The 25,693-nt window shown below is 38.7% G+C and overlaps 1 protein-coding gene across 1 annotated transcript in view; it reads left to right on the top strand.

The window, feature by feature from the left end:
* The window catches only part of HOOK3 (hook microtubule tethering protein 3), a 103,630-nt gene that overhangs the window by 27,881 nt on the left and 50,056 nt on the right, over positions 1 to 25,693 (top strand). Inside the window, exons 6-8 of the mRNA XM_060181586.1 lie at positions 5,189 to 5,256; positions 19,498 to 19,560; positions 20,585 to 20,668. Coding sequence (XP_060037569.1) covers positions 5,189 to 5,256; positions 19,498 to 19,560; positions 20,585 to 20,668 — 215 coding nt within the window. The remainder of the gene's footprint in view (positions 1 to 5,188; positions 5,257 to 19,497; positions 19,561 to 20,584; positions 20,669 to 25,693) is intronic.

The raw sequence follows: 25,693 nt of genomic DNA, 5'->3' as shown, positions 1-25,693 counted from the left end.
GACCCCAGTTTGAGCTCCCAGCTCCCTACCTGCAGGTTGCTTCACAAGTGGTGGAGCAGCTCTGCAGGTGTCTGTCTGTCTTTCCCCCTCTCAATGTTCCCCATTTCTCTCATTTTCTTTCTGTCCTACCCAGCAACAGAACAACAGCAAAAATGGCCACCAGGAGCAGTGGATTCGTAGTGTAGACACCAAGCCCCAGAGATAACCTAGAGGCAAAAATAAATAATAATTACAAAAAACAGATTGGTGAATCACGGTAAATGACAAAATGATGCTTTGGTGTTTCTCACATTAATAATGTAATAAAAGGTAGATGGAAATTATTTGTGGAATTAAAATAATGATTTGTGGCTTATGTATTATATGAGAGTCAGCCACACTTGGGAGTATACTTCATTCATAGAGGAATCCTTGGAAGTTTATAAGAGTTGGCCAATTCAATTTATTACAAAGTGGGAATTGGAAAACAAACAAATCACCTATAAAGTAATACTTCATTGAAAATCAAGACAATCATAACATTGAGGTTTTCACTCCAAGTGTTCTTTAAAATGCCTAGATTCAGTTTTTCCCCCTGAAATTGTATATAAATTATTTAAAAAAAAAAATTTTTTTTTGAGCAGGATTTGAGAAGGATTAATATCCTTCATGTCCCTAGGGCATTTTCTGCTTTCAGGAACACAGTTGATAGCTAAAATAAAATTAGGTGAATTTCTGAATCATCAAGTATTACCTGTCATGTATAACTGGTAATATAGTACATGCTCATTTAACATCATGATAGCTCCTTGGAGACAGTGAAACAACATGTAGTGGAATCAGTTTTACCACCATTGAACTGATAAAAGCATGAGTTAAGTTGCTACAGCATATTTCTGACCACAAAACATCACCAGGCATCTAAATTAAAGCCCAACTTTAACTTATAAACACAACTGTGTTCATTCATTCATTCTCTAACCTACTTATTCCAATTCATGGTATGATTGGTCAGAGCCTGTCCTAGTGGCTTAGGATATAAAGTGGTGCCCCACTTTAAGTAGGATGTTTTCCGTGATATGGGGAGAATATACAAACTCCAAACAGCCAATCTCTGGTATTTATTTTTTTTTTCATCATTAATATTCAAATAAAACAACATTGAGCACAAGCACATTGTTCAAGGATTTGTTGTCCTTGTTTTATTGTTGTAGTTACTGATGTTGTTATTGTTGTAGTTAGTTACTATTTGTTGTTGGATAGGACAGAGAGAAATGGAGAGAGGAGGGGGAGAGAAAGACACCTACACCTGCAGACCTGCTTCACCACCACAAAGCACCCCTGCAGGTGGGAAGCTGGAGGCTCGAACCCTGGTCCTTGTGCCTTGCACTGTCTGCCCTTAACCCACTTCGATACCTCCCGACTCCCAATAGTTTCATTTTCAAGGTCCCGGTATAGTGCAGTGACTAACTGGATAAGATGATCAGCCTATTTCCTCATTTCCAATTTTAGTAAATGTGCTGCCGAAGCAAGCACTCCTCATTTCCTTTATGTATAAAATGACATAAAACCTAACAATCATGAAGACTAAATGAAATGAGTACTTGCATTTGCTTCGCAATTGAAAAAGCAACACATACATTAAAAAAAAAAAAAAGTCTTTATTTAAATGAGTTGCTGTTGTTAGAAGAAGAAATTTTTCAGAGCATTGATTGACCATACATTAATCTTGACTATCTGGATTCTCAAATTTGGGCAAATGAAATTATAATAAATTTGAAGGCACAAAATATTGGTTGTGGTAAGCACTATTTATAATGTTAGTATCACCCTTCTAACTGATATTCTTCAAGACACTAGCAGGACAAAAATTGCTTTTTATACATTAGAGGACCAAGATTCATAAGAAACTATGTGCCTTTCATGTTTAAGCTTACTCCTCCTTATATTAAGTAGTACTATAAATGTTAGACCTAAAAGCTAAGTTACCAGAATAAATCCAGTAACATAGCACACTCATTCTCTAGCATTCTGTCATAGATATCCACTCAGTACTCACATACTATATTTTGAATTTTTAGAATTTATAAATTATATTTTTAGAAATTGTACATTATTGTAGTTCTCATCATCATTTTCTCATTTGGCATTTTACGGTGTTCGCGGGGAAGGGCCTTGACGTGGCAACACCGCTTCTTAACTAACGCTTCCCCTCTCACACCTTACTAACTTCCTAACCTCTCTGTTTCCACTGTTATTTTCTTCACTCCCAACAGGTTCTCAATAAGTTTTCCCTCCTCATTATCATTGCCACTGTTTCTTCTCTTATGTCCACAGTCTTTTAATTTGAGGGCTGTTTGTTTAGTCATTCTAGCAGCTATGACAGTCTCCATAACCTTGAACTTCACTAAGTTTGTTAGGTACCTTGCTATTTAGTACTTTGAACAGAATAGCTGAAGCACTTCTTTCTGTATTCAAACATTCATAAGATCCAGTAACAGCAAAAGTTAAAGATAGAGCTCAGAGGGAAAAAACTCATTTTTGTTTTTACCAAATAGTGGTTAGTTAGGATGCCTTCCTAGGACCTTAGAAACAAGACCTGTGATTTAAGTTTGGTTTGTATATTAGTGTGTATCACATCTGAGTCCAGATATCCTTAAGACAGTAATTCAGTACAAGTTTGTTTGTTTGTTTGTTTGTTTTTTGAGAGCACCACTCAACTCTGGCTGCTGTAGTACTAGGGATCAAATTCCAGTCCTCTTCAATGCAAATTCTATGTGCTACCACTGTATTATCTCCCCACCCTACTTTTTGTTAACTAAAAACTTTGAGATTAACAACTTTAAAAATCACAATTTAATAATGCTATCAAAACATACTTTTTATTAATTAGAAGGTTAGTAGTTTATAATGCATTTGTTGGCACATGGATAGTTTCTCATCTCATGAAGATAGAAGTCTACAAAGCACTCTCACTCCCAAATTAGATCCATCTATGTGTGCCATCTAAGAGAAAGATAAATTTGGGAAAATCTCACATTTTTTTTTTTTGGTGCCTCTAGGATTATCGCTGGGACTCAGTGCCAGCACTACGAATCCACTGCTCCTGGTAGCCATTTTTTCCATTTTTATTGGATATAATAGACAGATATTGAGAGGGATGGGGGAGAGAAGAGGAGAGAAAAAGACACCTGCAGACCTGCTTCACCACTTGTGAAGCATCACCCCTGCAGATGAGGAGCAGGTGATTGAACCCAAATCCTTATACAGGTCCTTGTACTTAGTACTGTGTACACTTAACCAGGTGTGCCAACACCCAGCCCCTATGTCATACATTTTTAAATTGCCTGTTGAGCAAAGAATTATAGTCTGGCATTCCAAATACATGATCACTTTAACAGTTTTCCAAAAAGAGCCTTTAACATTTGTAGTGGTGGAACAATTTTTCATTTTATTATTATTTTTTTTTTCATTTTTGGATCTATGAGAAGCAAGCAGAGGAAAAGATTCAAATTAAGTTTTCCCAGTTTACCTTTTCAAGTGTTCCTTATTGAAATGTTTTTTACCATGGTTCTTAGAATCCATCTCATCTGCTTTGTTATGTTTATTTTGGATAGAGACAGAAAGGAATTGAGAGGAGGGAGAGATAGAGGGGGGAGAGACTCCTTCAGCACTGTTTCACTGCTTGTGAAGCTTTCCCCCTGCAGCTGTGGACCAAGGCTTGAACCTGGCTCTTTGTGCGCTTAACCAGGTACACCACCACCTGGCCCCCTCACCTGTTTTTTTTTAATTATTAGTATTATACTTTTTTCATACATTGTGTTTAAAAATAATAGAAACTATGTTTAAAGAATTAATTTATTCATTCATGAGAAAGATAAGCGGAGAGAGAGAACCAGCCATCACTCTGGTACATGTGCTGCCAGGAATTAAACTCAGGACCTGTGGTTGAGAATCCAGTGCTTTATTCTCTGTGCTGTCTCCGGACCACCTGCTTTTTTTTTTCTCTCTCTCTTTGTCACAAACAACTCAGCCTTCTCTTTTGGCAGTGGATAGGATAAGAATGAAGAAGTTGGGGGGCCGGATGGTGCTGCACCTAGTTACGCGTAAATGTTACAATGCACAAGGACCTGGGTTGAAGCCCCTGCTCCCCACCTGCAGGGGGAAAGCTTCACAAGTTAAAGCAGTGCTGCAGGTGTCTCTGTCTCTCTCCCTCTTTATTGTTTTGGATAGAGAGAGAAATTGAGAGGAGAGGGAGAGATAGGGAGAAAGAGAAACACCTTGAGACTTGCTTGAGACCTTCACTACTCATGAAGCTTTCCCCCTATAGGTAGGGACTGGGGGCTTGAACCTGGATCCTTTCATACTGTACCATATGCACTTAACTAGGTGCACCACCACTGGCCCCCATTTCTTATTTAAAGGTCAGTGTTACACAATTTTTGTTTACTTTGAATAGCAGTTTGTTTGCCTTGAATAGCAGTTTGTCTTAAATTCATCTTAATTCTCTGCATAAGGCAGCTCTTAGGTTGTTAAGGGTGTTTTTGTTGTTGTTGTTTGTTTCCTGTAGTAGAAAATATGAGTAACCACATAATTCAATACTTTGTTACATAAACACTCACAGACTTGAAAGTTTTAAAACATGTGACAAAGAATAATGTAGAAGTGTTTTTTTTTTCTTTTCTTTTTTTCTTTTTTTTTTTTTTTTTTTAGTGGTTGGGAGGTGGTGCAATGGATAAAGCACTGGACTCTCAAGCAAGCTTGAGTTCCCAAGCTCAATCCCTGGCAGCACATGTACCAGAGTGATGTCTGATTCTTTCTCTCCTCCTATCTTTCTCATTAGTAAATAAAATCTTTAAAAAATATATTTTTATTACTATATTTTAGAACTAGTGATACGGAGTTCTTTTCATCCTGACTTAAGTGTGCTACCATTTCATTGTCTTACATTCTGAGAGTCTGCTTTCCTGCTTTATCCTCAGCTTTAGAAGCAGTGATGAGAAATATGAAATTTATCTTAAAGAATACTAATGCTATTATTGATTAAAATTAAATAAAGCATTTTCTTTACCTATGGTACATTTATTTAATTATGTGAGGAGTTCCTAGGAGAAACCTGCTTATAAAAAATTCATTGAAATATATTAGCCTTTACTTGCTGACTACCTTCGATTTGGATAGTGACATCCCAGATTATTCTTATTTTCAGAGTACATCCAAGCCATTATGATGATGGAAGAAGCTGTTCAACATGTTGTGATGACAGCTATTCAAGAGGTAAGAGCTTTGTGCTTATAGTTTGAAAGACTTGTTAAAGGAATAAATAGGACTTTAAATAATAGAAGGAGAAAAAAAATTGAAAAATGCTCAATTTTTGAGAATTTTTTCTTATCCTTTATGACATGACTTGTTTCACTTTTTAAAAATCGCATTTCTCAATTTTATTTAAATCTTATGCTTATTTTTATGTTTTGAGAATTTTTTCTTACCCTTTGTGACATGACTTGTTTCACTTTTAAAAAATCAATCATCGCATTTCTCAATTTTATTTAAATCTTATGCTTATTTTTATGTTTTAAAAACTTATTTCTGGGATCCAGGCGGTGGCTCAGCGGGTTACGCACACATAGCACAAAGCACAAGGACCGGTATAAGGATCCCAGTTTGAACCCCCGGCTCCCCACCTGCGAGGGTTCGCTTTATTGGCATTGAAGCAGATCTGCAGGTGTCTGTCTTTCCCGTCTCTGTCTTCACCTCCTCTCTCGATTTTTCTGTGTCCTATTAAACAACGACAGCAATAACAACAATAATAGTAACAACAACAATAAGCAACAAGGGCAACAAAAGGAAAAAAAATAATTAAAAAATCATTAAATTTTTTAAAAACCATATTTCTGTATGAGAGAGAATGATACGAGACTTCAGAGTACTGCTCATTTCTGGAAGATAGTAGTACCATAGAGCCTGAGACCTCTTGGGCTGCAGGCATTCAAGTCCTGTGCTCTCTCATTGGGCTGTCTCTCTAGTCTTTATTGCATATTTATTTTGGATAGAGACAGAAGTTGAGAGGGAAGAGACGGGGGAGGGCTGGGGGACAGGGGACGGCACCTGTGGCACTACTTCACCACTTGGGAAGCTTCCCCCGTGCAGGTGGGGACAGGAACAGCTTCTTCCTCTTCCACCTCCTCTTCCTCCTCCACCTCCTCTTCCTTCTCTTCTTCTCCTTTTTCTTTCTCTCTCGCTCTCTCTCTCTTTTTTTTTTTTACTATTCTAATAACATAATAGTAGTTAAACTCTTAGAGCCTTTATAAACAATAAATACCTTAAATCAGAAGTCTACTTCATACTTAACTATTGAAAATGTTTAGCTCCAGACATACCCAGAGCAATTTCTAGGTGGATATTTACATTGAAACTGTTGGAGAAGGGGGAAAAATTTTGTTTTTCCTGCTGAGAAACCTTAGGTTAGTTCCTTAACAAAAGACATTAACGGGGGGGGGGGTATGAAAATTCATTACTGTACTTGACTCAGGGAAATAAAGACCCATGGAAGCAGTAAATCTAATAATAAGTCTAATGCCGACTTTGAGGAAGATGAAGAATCATGGGGAAATGGAGTAGAACAAAAGGATATGTGCTAAGTTTAGTAAACTGCAAAAAACAGCAAAGACTGTTCAGACTCCTCCTTCACTACTCTCTGATAAGGATACTCTTTTCTTATGAGTGTAAACAGGTATCTCCCACATGAGAACCTTAGGGCCTGATTCAGGAGAAGTGTAGAAATTCCTTCTTGGAACTCTTATTTCTCATATTCTTTCAGTTTGAAATACTCAGTATGCCAGAGTGCCTTACTTTGAATTAGCATGTCATAACCTCCTCCAGCTGCAAGACAGTGTAAGGAAAAGATTGATAATATAATAGCAATAGGGAAAAAACTGAGGGAATTATAAGATTATACAGGACACAAATATGCAGCTAACAAAAAAATAAAAGCAAAGGAAAAAAAGATTAAAATGCAAAAGTGTTTATGTATGTGGGTTTGTTTCAACAAGACAATATTTTATGATAGGAAGTTGGAAACACTACAAGCGAATAGACAACATGAAAATCCTGGGGTTGGGGGGAAGTCGGAGGCAAAGTGTGGCAGAGGTCACTGGTTTAGACTAAGAGCCTTTCAGTGGACTGCTGAATAGACTGGATCGGCTACTTCATCTGTGAACGTTTTATGGTGACAGAACAAGCAATGACAGACCTAAAGACCCCACCCCCACCCCATGGGCCCTCCCCAGAGCTTGGATCAACAAACACATAGAGCACATTCTTGTCTTCACATTTTTTTTAATAATTTATTTTTTTATTGGGGAATTAATGTTTTACATTCAACAGTAAATACAATAGTTTGTACATGCATAACATTCCCCAGATTCCCATTTAACAATACAACCCCCACTATGTCATTCATCATCTTTCATGGACCTGTATACCCCAGAGTCTTTTACTTTGGTGTAATACTCCAATTCCATTTCAGGTTCGACTTGTGTTTTCTTTTCTAATCTTGTTTTTCAACTTCGGCCTGAGAGTGAGATCATCCCATATTCGTGTTTCTGTTTCTGACTTATTTCACTCAACATGATTTTTTCAAGGTCCATCCAAGATCGGCTGAAAACGGTGAAGTCACCATTTTTTACAGCTGAGTAGTATTCCATTGTGTATATATACCACCACTTGCTCAGCCACTCATCTGTTGTTGGACACCTGGGTTGCTTCCAGGTTTTGGCTATTACAAATTGTGCTGCCAAGAACATATGTGTACACAGATCTTTTTGGATGGGTATGTTGGGTTCCTTAGGATATATCCCCAGGAGGGGAATTGCAGGGTCATAGGGTAGGTCCATTTCTAGCCTTCTGAGAGTTCTCCAGACTGTTCTCCACAGAGGTTGGACCAATTGACATTCCCACTAGCAGTGCAGGAGGGTTCCTTTGACCCCACACCCTCTCCAGCATTTGCTGCTGTATGACATTTTCTGTTGTATGACATTCTCACAGGAGTGAAGTGATATCTCACTATTGTCTTGATTTGCATTTCTCTGACAATCAGAGACTTGGAGCATTTTTTCATGTGTTTCTCGGCCTTTTGGATCTCATGGTGAATATCTTGTCCATGTCCTCCCCCCATTTTTGGATGGGGTTATTTGTTGTCTTGTTGTTGAGTCTGGCAAGCTCTTTATAAATGTTGGTTATTAAACTCTTGTCTGATGTATGGCATGTAAAGATCTTCTCCCATTCTGTGAGGGGTCTCTTGGTTTGGGTAGTGGTTTCTTTTGCTGTGAAGAAGCTTTTTAATTTGATGTAGTCCCATAGGTTTATACTTGCCTTAGTCTTCTTTGTAATTGGATTAGTTTCATTGAAAATGTCTTTAAAATGTATGCGGAAAAGAGTTCTGCCAATATTTTCCTCTAAGTATTTGATAGTTTGTGGTCTAATATCCAAGTCCTTGATCCACTTGGAATTTACTTTTGTATTTGGTGAAATACAGTGATTCAGTTTCATTCTTCTGCATGTTTCAACCCATTGTTTCCAACACCATTTGTTGAAGAGACTCTGCTTTCCCCATGTAATAGTCTGGGCCCCTTTGTCAAAGATTAGATGTCCATAGGTGTGGGGCCTCATTTCTGGGCTCTCAATTCTATTCCACTGGTCAGTGTGTCTGTTAATGTTCTAGTACCAAGCAGTTTTGATGACAGTGGCCCTATAATACAATTTGAGATCTGGGAGTGTGATGCCTCCGGTTCTGTTCTTTTTTCTCAAGATTGTTTTGGCAATTCTAGGTCTTTTCTGGTTCCAGATAAACATTTGTAGCATTTTTTCTATTCTCCTAAAAAATGTGCTTACGCCGGTCCCTGCACTTTGCGCCACATGCGCTTAACCCACTGCGCCACCGCCCGACCCCCTTCTGGAAGACTTTTAAAAGTAGAGGTATTAGTTCTTCTTTGAAAGTTTTGTAGAATTTATTTGTAAAACCATCTGGTCCAGAACTTTTATTTTTGGGAAGATTTTTGATAACTGTTTCAATTTCATTAGCTGTGATGGGCCTGTTCATGTTATCCACTTCCTCTTTACTTAGTTTTGGAAGTTGGTAGGTATCTAGGAAATGGTCCATTTCTTCCAGGTTCTCTAGCTTGGTGGCATATAGTTGTTCATAGAAGCCTTGCATGATATGTTGAATTTCTGTGGTGTCTGTTGTGTTATCTCCTCTTTCATTTACTATCCGATTTATTTGGGTCTTCTCCCTTTTTTGTTTTGTGAGTCTGGCTAAAGGTTTGTCGATTTTGTTTACTCTTTCGAAGAACCAACATTTACTTTCGTTGATCTTTTGTATGGTTTTCCTATTCTCAATGTTATTTATTTCTGCCCTAACTTTAGTGATTTCTGTCCTTCTGGTTGCTTTAGGGTTCCTTTGTTGTTCTTCTAGGTCTTTAAGATGTGCAATCAGGCTGTTTATTTGTGCTTGTTCTTGTTTCCTAATGTGTGCTTGTATAGCTATGAACTTCCCTCTTAGGACTGCTTTAGCTGTGTCCCAAATATTTTGATAGCTTGTGTCTTCATTTTCATTGAACTCTTGAAACATTTTGATTTCTTCCTTGATTTCCTCTTTGACCCAGAAGTTGTTAAGAAGTGTATTGTTGGGAGTCGGGCGGTGGCGCAGTGGGTTAAGCGCACGTGGTGCAAAGCGCAGGGACCGGCGTAAGGATCCCGGTTCAAGCCCCCAGCTCCCCACCTGCAGGGGAGTCGCTTTACGGGCGGTGAAGCAGGTCTGCAGGTGTCTATCTTTCTCTCCCCTCTCTCTCTGTCTTCCCCTCCTCTCTCCATTTCTCTCTGTTCTATCCAACAACAAAGCAACATCAGCAATGGCAATAATAACCACAACGAGGCTGCAACAAGTAGGGCAACAAAAAGGGGAAAAAATGGCCTCCAGGAGCAGTGGATTTATGGTGCAGGCACCGAGCCCAGCAATAACCCTGGAGGAAAAAAAAGAAAGAAAAAAAAAGAAGTGTACTGTTGAGCTTCCACATTTTGGGACTGTTACTAATCTTTTGTTGATTGGTAAGTGTTAGTTTAATTCCACTGTGGTCTGAGAAGATGCTTGGGATGATTTCAGTGCTCTTGAATTGGCTGGTGCTGTCTTTGTGGCCTAACATATGGTCTATCCTTGAGAATGACCCATGTGGATTTGAGTAAAATGTGTATTCCAGTTTCTTGGGATGAATGACTCTGAAAATGTCCAATAGTTCTAGTTTATCTATCTCTTCATTTAGCTCCCTTATGTCTTTACTGATTTTCTGCCTGGATGATCTGTCGAGTTGAGAGAGTGGGGTGTTGAAGTCCCCTACTATGATTGTGTTACTGTTAATATATTGCTGTAGCTCTTTCAGTAGAAGTTTGATGTATTTAGATGGCTTCTCATTGGGTGCATAGATGTTAATAATTGTTAAGTCCTCTTGATTGATCCTCTGAACATTAAGTAGTGTCCATTCCTATCTTTTTTAATCTTATCTATTTTAAAGTCTATCATGTCAGATATGAGAATAGCTGTTCCTGCCCTTTTTTGTGGGCCATTGGCTTGTATGATAGTTTTCCATCCTTTCACTTTAAGTCTGTGTTTGTCTTGTTGAGTTAGGTGAGTTTCCTGTAGACAACAAATTGTTGGGTTGTGTTTTCTGATCCATATTCCTACTCTGTGTCTTTTAATAGGTGAATTCAGGCCATTGACATTTATTGATATCAAAAATTGAAGATATTTTAACACCATTCTTGTAGAGTTTTAGAGTGTTTTGATATATGTCCTATTTGTGGGGGTCTGGTTGTTTATAGGAGACCTTTCAGAACTTCTTTCAGGGCAGGCTTGGTGATGGTTGCTTCCTTCAACTGTTGCTTGTCTGAGAAGGTTTTGATGCTTCCACCTAGTCTGAATGACAGTCTAGCAGGATATAGTATTCTTGGCTGAAAGCCTTTCTCATTGAGCACTCGATAGATATCTTGCCATTCTCTTCTGGCCTGTAGTGTTTGTATGGAGAAGTCTGCTGCTAATCTTATGGGTTTTCCTCTGTAAGTGACTCTTTGTTTTTCTCTTGCAGCCTTGAGGATCCTTTCTTTATCCTTATTCCTTTCCATTCTAAGTATGACATGTCTTGGTATCTTTAGGTCTGGGTTAATTCTGTTTGGGACCCTCTGGGCTTCTTGAATCTTTATGTCTTTGATGTTGTCTAGACTAGAGAAATTTTCAGCTATTATCGCCTGGAGAATGCTTTCTTCCTCTCCTTCTCTTTCTTCCTCTGGTAAGCCAATAATGCGTATATTGTTTCTTTTGAAGTCATCCCATAGGACTCTATTGTTGTTTTCAGCATCTCTTAATCTCTTTTTGAGATCTCTTACTTCTTTTTTAGTTGTCTAATTCATCCTCAATGTTGCTAATTCTGTCTTCAGCCTCATAGATTCTATTCTCTCTGCCCTCTACTGCTTTCTGGAGTTCATCTATTTTGTTGCCCTGCTCTGATACTGTTTTAGCTTGTTCAGCTAGTTGCATTCTTAGTTCAGCTATTTCAGCTTTCAGCTCCCTAATAACCATGAAATAATTAGAATTTTCTTCCATATCCTCATTTGTTGTTCCTGCATTTCTGATTACAATTTTTTCAAATTCTTTACTCCTGTTATTATTTCCTTAGCTAATGTTTGGATGTTGAACTCGTTGTTTTGTGCTTCACCCTCTGGAGGACTTTTAGCTGAACTCTTGTCCTGGTTCAAGTCTCCAATATTTTTTCTTGTTGTTTTAACCATTTTATATATTATGTTATGAGTTCCCTTTATCAGTACTTTTCAAATTATTGATCACTATTGCCTGGATTGACTTGTGTCTAAGTAAGTTAATTAAAGGGTTTACAGTGGTGGAAGTTAACAGTTTTTTCAATCCCTGAGTTGGATTGGAGCTCAGTGGTGTAAAAGCCTCTTTTTTTTTTTTCTTCCCTGTAGGCTATGGGAGCCTGAGGGCTTTTATACTATCAATAGGCTTCTTAGCTTAATCACTGACTCCTGACCAACAGATAAAGCAGAGTGTGGCAGAGATAATCCAGTGGTTATGCAAAGAGACTTTCACAGCCCCTCAGCTATGCCACCGAGGTATAGGTCTTCTGAGTTTCCCGGTTAGATCTCTGTCCCCTGGTGTCCCTCCCTGTTGCTGCTCTAGATTCTGAGGGTAGTAGCAATGGAGACTCAGAGTTGCACTTGGTGAGTCTCTGGGGAGTCTTCTCCTCCCTTCAGCTGTCCCCTTGTTGGTGGAGTAGACTGGAAGTGGTGTCTCAACTGATAAACTGCTGAACTGTTAGCAGTCATTTAATCTCTCCTTAGGCCCCTCTCTCCTCTCTGTCACCAGCCACATGTGTTTGTACTCACCCGTGATTTACTGGGTTCCTGTGATCATTCTAGTCCTGTCTTGTTTCGGTCCCGGGTGGTCTCCTTTGGTATTCCTAGTTGATCCGGGAGAGTCATTTGTTTTTTAATATTATCAGTTGACTTCTACCCTTTTGGGTTTGATAATTCACTAGCATGACTCACAGGACTCAGGAACAGTGACCATTTTACTATAGCAAAAAGAATACGAATGAGAACCAAGTCCACTTCCCCTGTTGTTCAAACTTGAAGATTCATGAAGATTCAAGTCCTGAAGTTTCTGTTGTTCCTTTTCCATGTTATCAGGACAAGACAAGAGTGGCAGTCCCTCAAGTAAAATAGAAATTTAATTTGCTTTTAAATGGTTTTGGATTGAGTCATCTATAGTCATAGGGAACCTAGCTTTCTTTTTTTTTTTTAATATTTATTTTTATTTATTTATTCTCTTTTGTTGCCCTTGTTGTTTTTATTGTTGTAGTTATTATTGTTGTTGTTGTTGTTGGATAGGACAGAGAGAAATGGAGAGAGGAGGGGAAGACAGAGAGAAAGATAGACACCTGCAGACCTGCTTCACCGCCTGTGAAGCGACTCCCCTGCAGGTGGGGAGCCGGGGCTCGAACCGGGATCCTTATGCCGGTCCTTGTGCTTTGTGTCACTTGCGCTTAACCCACTGCGCTACAGCCTGACTCCCCCTAGCTTTCTTATATCTATCTTATTACCAGTCATCCTCTCTGCATGTTTATCACCTACTAGTTTAGCTCTGCATTCTCAAGTTTCAGCAATGACATTCACAATTCCTGCCAGCAGGAAAGATTGAAGGAAGGTTTCTCTATTCATTCTAAGTAAACTTTCAATAGTTACTGCCTTAGACAGATATTCCTCATATGTCCAAACAAGGAAATGGGGAAATGTCCTTAGTCCAGGTGGTTTAAAACTCAGCCAAAACTTAGAAGTTCTATCACTAAATAAGAACAGGGGTATGGGGGTCAGGGGCCACTGAAAGAAAGATCTGCCTCACTGTAAGTGACCCTGAAATTCTACTTGAAGTAATTCTCAGGATATCTGAACCACACAGGTAAATAACAGTAACAGTAAAGGCAAATATTTATCTAATACCTACCATGTGCCAAATAGTGCTGGTATTAAGCATATTATACCTATTAACTCATTTTAAATTAACCTAATTATGATTAATGCTATTTTATTTTGGGTGGGGGAGGGGGGAAGTGGAGAGGGACACCCGCAGCACTGTTTCTCTGCTTGTGAAGCTTCTCCCTACATATGGGAACCAGGTGCTTGAGCCTCATCAGGTCCTTGTGCACTATATTGTGTGCTCTCTACAGGGTGCGCCACCACTAGCCCCCTTTAATGCTACTTTAATATCCACTAAACATTGTATAAAAGATAAAAATGTATGTTGTATGCATTGTACTACAATGTTATAAATGAAAAAGTTCAGTTCCTTTATGTATGTACTGCTATTGTTCCCCATCCTATACCTGCAGAAACTGAGGTCTAGACAGTTGGAGTGACTTCCTCAAGCTCATAAAATCACTAGTGGTGCCAGAGTTAAAACACAGACCTAAATAGTCTGAAACCAGAACCTGCCATAACTGTTGTGCTGTACTACCCCAGGACTGTGTTCTAGTATTAAAATATTGTAAGTAACTGATCTGCCCAGAAATAAGGGAGTGGATAAACTACAGCACACATACATATTGGCATATTGTGTAGGTGTTAAAGCAAGTTTATGAAAAATACATAATGACATAGTGTAAGGCTTATATAGGAGATAACACATGAATCCAGCATAATTCCACTGCCAGCAGGGAAGATTGAAGGAAGGGTTCTCCATTCATTGTAAGTAAACTTTCAGGAGTTACCACATTAGACAGATATTCCTAATATATATATATATAGAGAGAAATATTAATCAAGATGAGTAGACAGGGTAGTGGTGCACCTGGTTGATCCCACATGTTACCACATGTGAAGACCACCTGCAGGTGTCTCTTTTCTTCTCTAGCACCCCTCCCAATTTCACTATGAAATCAATGAAAGGAAAGAAGGAAGGAAGGAAGGAGAAAAGGGATAGCTGGAAGGATAAAATGGCCACCAGGAGCAGTGGATACTCGTATAGGCAGCAAGCCCCAGTTCTTCTTCTAGCGTTTGCCCTTCTTCCGTAGCCAGTCAACAGCGTCAGGTTGAGCCTGATGTAAAGTTTCGAGACCTCCTTTGAATCTGGAGAGGTGGCAGTCGTTGACTATGTGGGTCATTGTCTGTAGCCGCAGGGGCAGTTCGGGTCATCTCTGGCTCCCCAGCGACGGAACATAGCGGCGCACTGGCCATGGCCTGTTCGATAGTGATTGAGGAGGGCCCAATCATAATGTGCTAGGTCAAAGCCGGGTTGACGCTTGCAGGGGTCTGTGATGAGGTGTTTGTTCTTTACCTCAGCTGACTGCCAGCTCTGTTTCCAAGAGTCTGGAACAGAGAAGTTCAGTGTAGGCGTAGGGGACCAGATTGGGTGATGAGATGTCAAGCGTTGGACAGGGTGGGCGAAGATATCCACGTATATTGGCAGGTCCGGTCGAGCGTAGACGTGGGAAATGAACTTAGATGATGCCGCATCCCGACGAATATCTGGCGGGGCAATGTTGCTAAGAACTGGCAGCCATGGAACTGGGGTGGAACGGAGGGTTCCAGAAATTATCCTCATGGAGGAATATAATTTGGAATCGACCAAGTGGACATGGGGGCTACGGAACCATACTGGGGCACAGTATTCTGCAGTGGAATAGCATAATGCCAGAGATGATGATCGTAGTGTGGAAGTGCTCACGCCCCATGAGGAGCTGGCCAGTCTTGCAATGATGTTATTCCTCGCGCCCACCTTTGCTGCAGTTTTTATGAGATGTTCATGAAATGACAGAGTGCGATAGAGAATAACGCCAAGATAGACTGGCTGGGCTTCATGCCGGATTCTCGTATCGCCAAGCTGCACATTAAGCTCACGCGAGGCCGAGGCATGGTATAGATGGAAAACAGATGATACCGTTTTTGCAGTGCTAGGAATTAGTCGCCATTTTTTACAGTAATCAGATATCAGAGACATGTCTTTTGTGAGTGTTTCCTCGAGGATGTCGAACTTTGATGCCTGAGTTGCACAGGTGTCTCTTTTCTTCTCTAGCACCCCTCCCAATTTCCCTATGAAATCAATGAAAGGAAAGAAGGAAGGAGAAAAGGGATAGCTGGAAGGATAAAATGGCCACCAGGAGCAGTGGATGCTCGTATAGGCAGCAAGCCCCAGTGATATATCAACAGTAGTAGGGGGAGGAGCAGGACTCAAAATGAGTGAAAACAGATTTTCCAAAACATTAACTATGTCCAGATCATTGGATAGTTTCCGTTCTTTTTAACTTATTGAAAACAAAAGGTGTTATATCTGTAATTAGGAATATATTTCAAAGTAAACATTGTGACCAATTAGCTTTTATTCTGTGGCTCTGTTCCTAGGAATTAATTAAAAAGTCAGAACAAAACTGGGTACAGAATTAGTTATCAGACTATTTTATATGAAAACTGTATCTCAACTGATAGACTATTTAAATTTATGTTACTTCTATGTCATGGAAGATTATGTAGCTGGTAAAAATTTTGTTTTAAAAGTAGTGCCTCATAACAAAGTGAAAATAATTTAAATGTAAAGTGAAAGATATGCAAACCTTACTGTACAATCAGAATTTTAAAGCATTACATACTGGTGAGTTGACTTTGGAACCAGAATAGAGATTTTGTATGCATTAGACCCTGGGTTTGATCCCTTCTATTGCATATTGCCAGAGTGGTGCTGTCTGCCTCTCATTAAATAAATAAAATTTTAAAATAGATTACATGACTGTATATTTTATTCATTTAGCAGAAACTTAGTTGTCAGGAGTTCATGGCACCAGTATGCCAGGCTAGCTTCACGGGCGGGAGACAGAGACCAGGGACACATGGCTCAGCGGAGAAGCAGTATTTCTTTATTCACGAGTTTATTCAGTTTATTCAAAAAACTAATCTAATCTAATCTCAACCCAAATCTGTCCTCCATCTCTCTCCTCTGGCGGAAGAGTCCGGAACCAAGGAATATGTAGGATAAGGGGTGGGGAGAAGCAAGAAGCGCAAAAAGCAAGGACTAAACCAAAATCTCCCGGAGGCAGGGGGAGTGAGACCTAACCAATGTAACAGAATGACCATGCAAATAGACCACAACGTCAAGCAATGTAACAGAAGGGATCCCAGAAGCAGAACTAGAAGCATACCAACACTTAGTGAGCACCTAATATATACCATACTTGCTAATAAGGATACAATGATGAAAAAGATGTGTGCTCTTGGGAGTCCGGTGGTAGAGCAGTGGGTTAAGCGCAGGTAGCACAAAGCACAAGGGCCGGCATAAGGATCCCAGTTCGAGCTGCTGCCTCCCCACCTGAGAGGAGTCGCTTCACAAGCGGTGAAGCAGGTCTAAAGGTGTCATCTTTTTCTCCCCCTCCCTGTATTCCCCTCCTCTCTCGATTTCTCTCTCCTATCCACAACAACATTAATAACAACAACGATAACTACAACAATAAAACCAGGGCAACAAAAAGGAATAAATAAATATTTTAAAAATACACTTAAAAAAAAGATGTGCTCTTGCCTCACAAAGAGCAAACATTATAGAAGTAGCAAGCAACTCAAATAAAACTAGAAAAGTTCCTAAAATGTAGAAGTTCCTGAAGTAGATATCCAGTTTATTTGGGGAGTACTTTAGAGAAGTGATAAAGTGGCAGCCATAATGAACATTGAAAGATTGGATGATGTAAAAGGGAGCAAAAATTGTTTTACAGATAAGCCAGAAAGAGAAGGGTCAATATGGAATGATCTCACTTACGGACAGAAGTTGAGGAATACGAAGAGAAAGGGAAACACAGCAGAACTTGGACTGGGTTTGGTGTATTGCACCAAAGTAAAGCACTCTGTGGGGAGGAGAGGCTTTCAGGTTCTGGTGCATGATACAGGTGGACTTAGGTTCTTTGAGGCTGAGTGTGTTTTGCAGAAAAGTGAGAAATTTTACACATGTGCCAACAACTGCATTTACTGTTTCCTGTAAACCATAAATCTCCCAATTAAAAAAGAAGAAGAAGAAGAAGGTGGTTTCACAGTGTAGGAGACTAGAGAAAGCAAGACCTGTATGACTTGGTATAATATTGGAAGAAAGATGTCTATAACATTGTTATGAAGCAGTCCTTAGAGGTGAAACAAGACAGAAGGTCGTTAGGATATCAAGCAATCGAGCAATTTTGTTTTGTTGGCATTTTGGAAGACAGTGACTAGATTTTAAGGGGGAAATGTGTGCGATGACAAGAGTAGCTTTTTTATAACTGTTCTTACATTATAAAGCTTAACAATTCTCCAGTAAAGAATAACAGAAGCCTAAATAAGGATATGGAACTCACAGTGGAGAGGTGTGGGCAGTCATACAAGTGATCAGAGCTTAAGTCATTGAATTTGGTACCGATTTAGACCTAAGGTCAAAGAAAAGGCACTCCCCCCTAACCCCCCAACCATGCTAAGGGATTTTCAAAACTGGTTGCATTCATATAGAGCAGTGACTGTCAGTTGTCAATATTCACTAGAATCACTTAAAGTGCATTAGAATGTTGATCTCAACCTAAGTAAATTTGGACTAGTATCCAAGAATTTCTAAGTAGAAATTTCTGACAAGTTACCAAACAATGCTAATGCTAATGTTGGTTTGGGGCCTCTGAACAGATTATAAAGAAAAAGGGACATCCAGTTTTTCAGAGTATGATGAAGACTGAAGTCATAAGATATTTCAATAGATAATCCCCATGTTTCTATCTGCTGCTCTGCTTTCTCCTTCAGATAGAAAATAAGGAGAAGCTTCACTGGGGGGACACATAGATACAGGTGGGAATGGTGTTAATATACACTCCTATTATAGTCTCACAAATCACTAATATGAGGGGGAGAAATGGATCAAATGTCTCGAACTTTTTGATGCATAGACCATTAGCTCTGAGTATGTGTTCCTTTAGTCTCCGCACTTAAGACTTCATATTGGTAATCAGATTGAATTTTAACAGTGGGCTCAAATTGTTAATACATTTCTAATAATGGCTTGTTTTCTGAACCATTAAATCTCCTAAAAGCTTAGACCAGGGAGAACAAAAGCAACTGGTGGTGTTACTTTATAAGATAAGCTATATGTAAATAGCACAATAGGACATAAATTATGGTGAGGTCTTATTGATACAGCAAATTCTAACAATGGGATTTTCAAAATTAACCCATTTGGGGCAGGGGTAGATAACGTAATGGTTATGCAAACAGACTGTCATGCCTGAGGCTCCAAAGTCTCAGGTTCAATCCCCTGCACCTATAAGCCAAAGCTGAGCAGTGCTCTGATTAAAAGAAAAAAAAAAAATTTGTCAAATAATTTGGTTATAGCAATGACCATCTATTGCCTTCTTAAACCCTAGGAGAGTAGAAACCTTCCCCTTTCTCTATAAAACCCTTATTTCTTTCAGTCCTGGAACCGCTAGGGTAGGGCTCACTTTCCTGTATGGATTCACCAATCCAGGTGGCTATATTTTCCATATGTGTGTGTGTTTATTTATTTTTTTTTTCAGAGTTAATACTAGGTCTCTGCACAAATCCACTGTTCTTGGAGGCCATTTTTTCTTTTTTATTGGATAGAAAAGAGAAATTGAGAGAGGAGAAGAGAGAGGAAGAAAGACACTTGCAGACCTGCTTCACCACTTATGAAGAATCCCCCCTGCAGGTGGGAGTGGGGAATCAAACCTCAGACCTTGTGCATGGTCCAGATGCGCCACTGCCATACCCCTCTTTTATTATATCTGTGTTGGCTAGTTGCTCATGTGTATTGTTTATATGTATGTATGTGTGTGTGTATGTTTATATATACACACACATAATACCTTTTACATTTGATGTACATTTTGGGTTTTTGTGATTTTTTTTTTTTTTTTTGCCTCTTGTTTAACATTGTTTAATTTTTAATTTCAGCTAATGAGTAAAGAATCTCCAGTCTCTGCTGGAAATGATGCCTACATTGACCTTGATCGCCAGGTATTGCTTTTGTGTAGTTTTAAATCTATGTATAAAGGTAGAAGATAAGCTTTAGATATTTATGAAAGTGTTTCATTTGATGACACATTGCCAGAAATTATTTTACACCTAACATTCAAGAATTGGAACCGTGTTACTAATGAATATTATACATCTGTAACTAAAGTTGTAGTTTGTAGTAAAGATACTGCTATACAACGCACTATAAAGTAAATTAACTTTTCTTGTGTATTGTCCTTTGTGTTTCTAGCCTTGATTTTCTTTTGGCACTAGTTGATACCCTTATTTAACACATCAGATATGTTTCTGGAAAATGTCATTCATTGTCTGGTTTGTTTGTAATACAAGTTATTTACACCTTTTTTTTTTAAGATTTTATTTATTTATTAATGAGAAAGATAGGAGGAGAGAGAGAAAGAACCAGACATCACTCTGGTATATGTGCTGCCGGGGATTGAACTCAGGACCTCATGCTTGAGAAGAGTCCAATGCTTTATCCACTGCACCATCTCCCAGACCATGACTTACACCTTTTGAAAGGAATGAATAGACTGTTTTTATTATAGAAAGTGAGGGAGAGCTAGAGAAGAGAGCACACCACAGCACCACTCTGCCATCCATGGAGCCCATGGTGCTCTACCACAGCCCATGATGCTGCCATGTGGTGTGATGGTGTGGTAAGGCATGCTTTCCCATGTGAGCCATCTACAGGCCCCAGAAGTAATTCTGTTCTTTTTATTTATTTTTGTATTTTTATTATCTTTATTGTATTTATTGGATAGAGACAGCCAGGAATTGATAGGGAAGGAGGGGGTGATGGGAGAGAGACAGACACCTATAGTACTGCTTCACCACTGGTAAAGCTCTCCCTCTATGGGTGGCGTGTGGGGGCTCGAACCTGGGTCCTTGCATACTGTGATACATGCACTCAGCCAGGTGTACCGTATTTCAGTTCTTTGTACATCTGTAATTACGTATTTTGCCATTTACTATTGGTTTTTTTGTATTCTTTGTATCTAACCAGTTGAAGAAAACTACAGAGGAACTAAATGAAGCTTTATCAGCAAAAGAAGAAATTGCTCAAAGATGTCATGAATTAGATATGCAGGTAAGAAAGAGGTCAAGTACCATCAGTTTGAAATGTGCCATTCTATGCACCATCAGTGTACCAGATACAGCCATATAGTACAGTGTGATTATAGTGCAACCGTAATAAATAAATAAATAAATAAGTAAAATGAGCAAAGATATTTTTCTTCCCTTATAGAAACTCCATTGAATGTATAATAACTGAATTAAAGTGCTACAAACCCACCAGAAAAGATGAGAAAGAAAAAGGATAGCTCTAGGGAGTGGTGGGAGAGAATTTTTTAATTTTTGATTTGTAGTTTTTGCCAATATAGAAATACTCCTATATAACCAGTTTTGAGTTACTGATACTTTAACAGTCAACCCACAAAACTCCTGAATGTTTTAATAGTCAGCTTGGTTATAGCCAGCACAGCACTACACCAGTCTTTATCAACCTCGGGAAGCCAAAAGACAGTTGGAGAATTGCTGATTGGGAAAAGGAGTAAAGAATGCAGTGCCCAAGAATACCTGTAGAGGGGCAGGAAACAAGCTGCTCTTACAGAACCCCAGATGGACAACAGGTATGATGGAAGGCTAAAGTGAAGCTTTAACTGAAGATACTAATACAAGTGCTATCATTCTGTCACCTACTGCACATATATTCCTATAACCAGGTGGCCAGTTTGAGGGACTTTTCTTGAGAAATTAATTAGAACTACAGAGAAGATAAGTTGAATATTATTATCAGATAGGTCCTTTTCATTTTAACGTTTCTGAATTTTCTGATTATGACCAACTTGTAAAGTAGACCTTAAAGCCCTTGAATGTAAAGCTTCTGATAGAAAAGAATTTTTTAAATTATTTATTTAATGCCCTCACTGAAATTTATGCATCTAAAATTAAGAACAAAATGCTATATTTAAAAGGAAAAAAATCATTATGGACTAATGTTGCCTCAGTAAAAATTTTTATATATATTTTACTTATTTTCCCTTTTGTTGCCCTTGTTTTATTGTTGTAGTTATTATTGTTGTTGTTATTGATGTCATTGTTGGATAGGACAGAGAGAAATGGAGAGGGGAGGGGAAGACAGAGAGGGAGAGAGAGAGATAGACACCTGCAGAACTTGTTCACCGCCTCTGAAGCGACTCCCCTGCAGGTGGGGAACCGGGGGCTCGAACTGGGATCCTGATGCTGGTCCTTGCACTTCGCTCCATGTGCACTTAACCCACTGTGCTACTGCCTGACTTCCAGTAAAAAAAAAAAAAAAAATTTTTGAGTCTCCACCTGCAGGGGAAAGCTTTGAGTGGTGAAGCAGTGTTGCAGGTGTCTCTCTGTCTCTCCTCCTCTCGATCACCCCCTTCTTGCTTGACTTCTAGCCAAAAATAAAGATGATTAAAAAAATTTTTTTTCTGAGAAATCAGAGGTTAAAGAATATATAAGTTAAAATAAAAAAAACTGAATAAAGTTGAAGAAATCTTTCTAAATGATATAGGAAAGAAAATTACTTTGTCTAGGATTTACCTCAGAATAAGAGAGGTAGGGAGAGTGGGTAAAGGTACAGATGAGGCTTAATGACCATGTTTTAATGCTTGTTAAAGCAGAGCAGCAGAACTCCTGGGTCATACTTTATACCAGAAGCATTTTGTTTTGATAGTTGTGGGAGTTAGTCATTTCCTTGGATGAATATAAGAAGTATAACTGAATCACAACCTTGTTGGTTACTTAAAAATATTTGCCTAGGGGGTTAGGTGGTAGCACAGTGGGTTAAGCACACATGGTGCAAAGTGCAAGGACCAGCATAAGGATCCTGGTTTGAGCCCCCAGCTCCCCACCTGCAGGGGGTTGCTTTTCAAGAGGTGAAGTAGGTCTGCAGGTATCTTTCTCTCTCCTCTCTGTCTTCCCCTCCTCTCTCGATTTCTCTCTGTCCTATCCAACAACAACAGCTATGACAACAATAACAACTACAAGGACAACAAAAGTAAAAAATGGCCTCCAGAAGCAGTGGATTCATAGTGCAGGCACTGAGCCCCAGCGATAACCCTGGAGGCAAAAAAATAATAATAATTATATATATATATATATATACATTTGCCTAGTCATAATGTAAGTGGTATTGATTGCTCCTTGTTTTGTTTTCATTTTTGCCAGAGCTCTATTCAGCTCTGGCTTGTGATGTGGTGGTGGGATTAAACCTGCCACGCACCTCAGTCTCAAGCATGAGAGCCTTTTTGCATAACCATTATGCTGTCTCCCCCACTTTGATTTTTTTTTTAATTTTTTAAATTTTACATACTCATGCTGAGAGTTACAAAAATAATAATAGTTGGGTTGTTTTATGAGCAGGATGGCAAACACTAGAAGAAGATGAGCAGGATAATAAACAATATTTTGATAATATTAATTTAAATTGATACACAGATTGACAACCTACAGCTTGACATCTCTTTTATTATTATTTAAAATATTTTACTTGTTTACTTTTTAGTGAGAGAAACACAGAGAGAAAGCCTAAAGCACTGCTCAGCTCTGGCTTATGGTGGTGATGGGGACTGAACCTGAGACCTCAGCCTTGGGCATGAAAGCCTGTTTTTTTTTGTTTGTTTGTTTGTTTGGTTTTTTTAATCTTTGCTTTTGTTTTCCTGGTTTTATTGTTAGTTATTATTGTTGTTATTGCTGTTTTTGTTGTTAGGTAGGACAGAGAAAAATGGAGAGAGGAGGGGGAGAGAAAGACAACTGCAGACCTGCTTTACTGCTTGTGAAGTGACCCCACACACACACACACAGAGGTGGGGAGCTGGAGCTTGAACCGAGATCCTTATGCCCATCCTTGTGCTTTGTACCACGTATGTTTAACCCACTGCACTACCGCCCAACTCCCCAGCATGAAAGGCTATTGTGAAACCATTGTGCTGTCATCTTCCCAGCCCCGACATCTGTTTTTGTAAAGATGACTGTAGTAAATCTGCATACCATCTGTGACTGTTTTAATGTTACAGTGACAGAGTTAAGTACTGACCAATGACATGGCTCGCAAACCAAAAATATTCAAATATTCACTATTTGATCATTTATAGTAAAGCTTAGTGATCCCTAGTTAAGAAAGTTGCAAAGCAAAAGTCATGGTTGCAAAGAGGTTATGATAGGAAGGAGCCATGTAACAGACTTAACTCTGCAGAAATAGTAAACTATGGGATCTATAATGCAGTCATGTAAACTTTATTAGGTCTCAACACTTGAATTGCTCTATATAGAAATTTTGTTGTGACAGGAAGGATATTGTTGGAGGTTCAGAAAGAAATAGAACAGAACAGGAGAAATGAAAGAGAGACCACTTAAGTTCTCATTTTACTAAGTCAAGAACCACTTTTGTGGCACAAAAATCAATATATGACTGACTTCTTGTCATCAGTCTCTGCTCATCATCTGACTTAATTGAGTGCTTAGATAAGCAAGTACTAAATTTGGCCTTCTTGGAAGGTCTTTTATGGTCAGCCAGCCAATCTAAATTAATCATCCAATCTTTCCTGTTCTTACTTTTACCTTCTGTATAGTACTTGCGACTCAAATTTTTGCATGTATTTATTAACTTTCCTGTTTAATGTTTGCTTTTGTTTATTAACTGTGACTTGTTTTGAATATATTGGAATTAGAAACTTCTTTCCCTTTATCATGCCTTGCACCTTTAAAATTGCAACCGTGTAGTAGGCACTTAATGTGTCTACTCAAAATATTTGAGTTTATGAGTAAAATGCGTGAATGGGTACTTGTCAAAATCACAATGATAATCAGTAAAGGAGGTAAGAATACTGACGGTATGTTTGTGGAAAGGAAGAGTGGCACAGGTAGCTATAATTTAACATGCCAAGGGAAGGAAAATATCACCAGATGTCTAAGGTTGATAAATCAAGGAATGATGTTGTATAACATATTATTTAGAGATGTAGAATACAGCCCAAAAATAAAATTAAGAACAAGTGAAACTAGATGCCTGTTGGTAGAAAAACTCACCAGGATGCAGAAGCCCTTTTACCTTTTATAAATCACGTTTATGTATTTTTTAAAGATTATTTAAAATTTATTTATGATAAAAATAAGAGAGAGAAAGAACTAGATATCACTCTGGCACATGTGCTGCCGGGGATTGAACTCGGGACCTCATGCTTGAGAGTCCAAAGCTTTATCACTGTGCTACCTCCTGGACCACATGTTTATGTATTTTTAAAATTACCTTTCTTTTCTGTATGTATGAAAAAGACTGAGTTACAAGATTTTAGTAACATTTGCCAGTGTGATAAGTCTAGTACTAATCAAAGTTTTCTATTAAATACTCAACCTACATATAATTTGAATACCATGCTCTAAAGCAATTATTGATGAAATTTAAAGAATGTTTGTCATACAGATCATACTCTGTGATAAAAATGCACTTGAGGTTAGATTTTAGTAACAAAGCATTGAGTTTGTAAAATTTAAATTTCACATCTTAAATATTTTTGAAAGAAAGATACTCATGATCCATCCTTAAGTAAATGGAAATTAAAACTACAGTGTCAAATATACTTCCAATAGAATGACTAAATTAAATTCTTGTGCAGTACCAACTGAGGCTTGATGAAGATGCAGATTAACTATAGGTTTCGTACACTGTAGCCTAAAATACTTAACTTTTACTTCCCTGGCCTTGCGGAAAGACTGCAGGTGAGGTAGAAATGAGACTTCTACTTGGACATTTTAAATTCAAAATGCCTATTCGACATCCAAGAGAAAATGGTATCCAGTCCAAGGCTTCAGGCTCAAAATAGAAACAGACAAGTTGCCAGTAAATATATGGTATTTACAACCTTGAAACTAGATTCTACTCCTGAATTTAGAGGAGAAAAGCATTTGGGTACTTCACTAGCAAGAAAATAAAGAAGAGAAGATAAAAATTAGTGATTTGGAAACTAGGAAGACAACATAATAGTCGTGTAAAAAGCCTTTCATGCGTGAGGTACCAGAAGCACCAGGTTCAACCCCCAACACCACCATAAGCCAGAGCTGAGTAGCGCTCTGGTATAAA

This window comes from Erinaceus europaeus, chromosome 2, assembly GCF_950295315.1.
Source record: "Erinaceus europaeus chromosome 2, mEriEur2.1, whole genome shotgun sequence".
Lineage (NCBI taxonomy): Eukaryota > Metazoa > Chordata > Mammalia > Eulipotyphla > Erinaceidae > Erinaceus > Erinaceus europaeus.
This window is presented reverse-complemented; position numbering and strand designations above follow the sequence as displayed.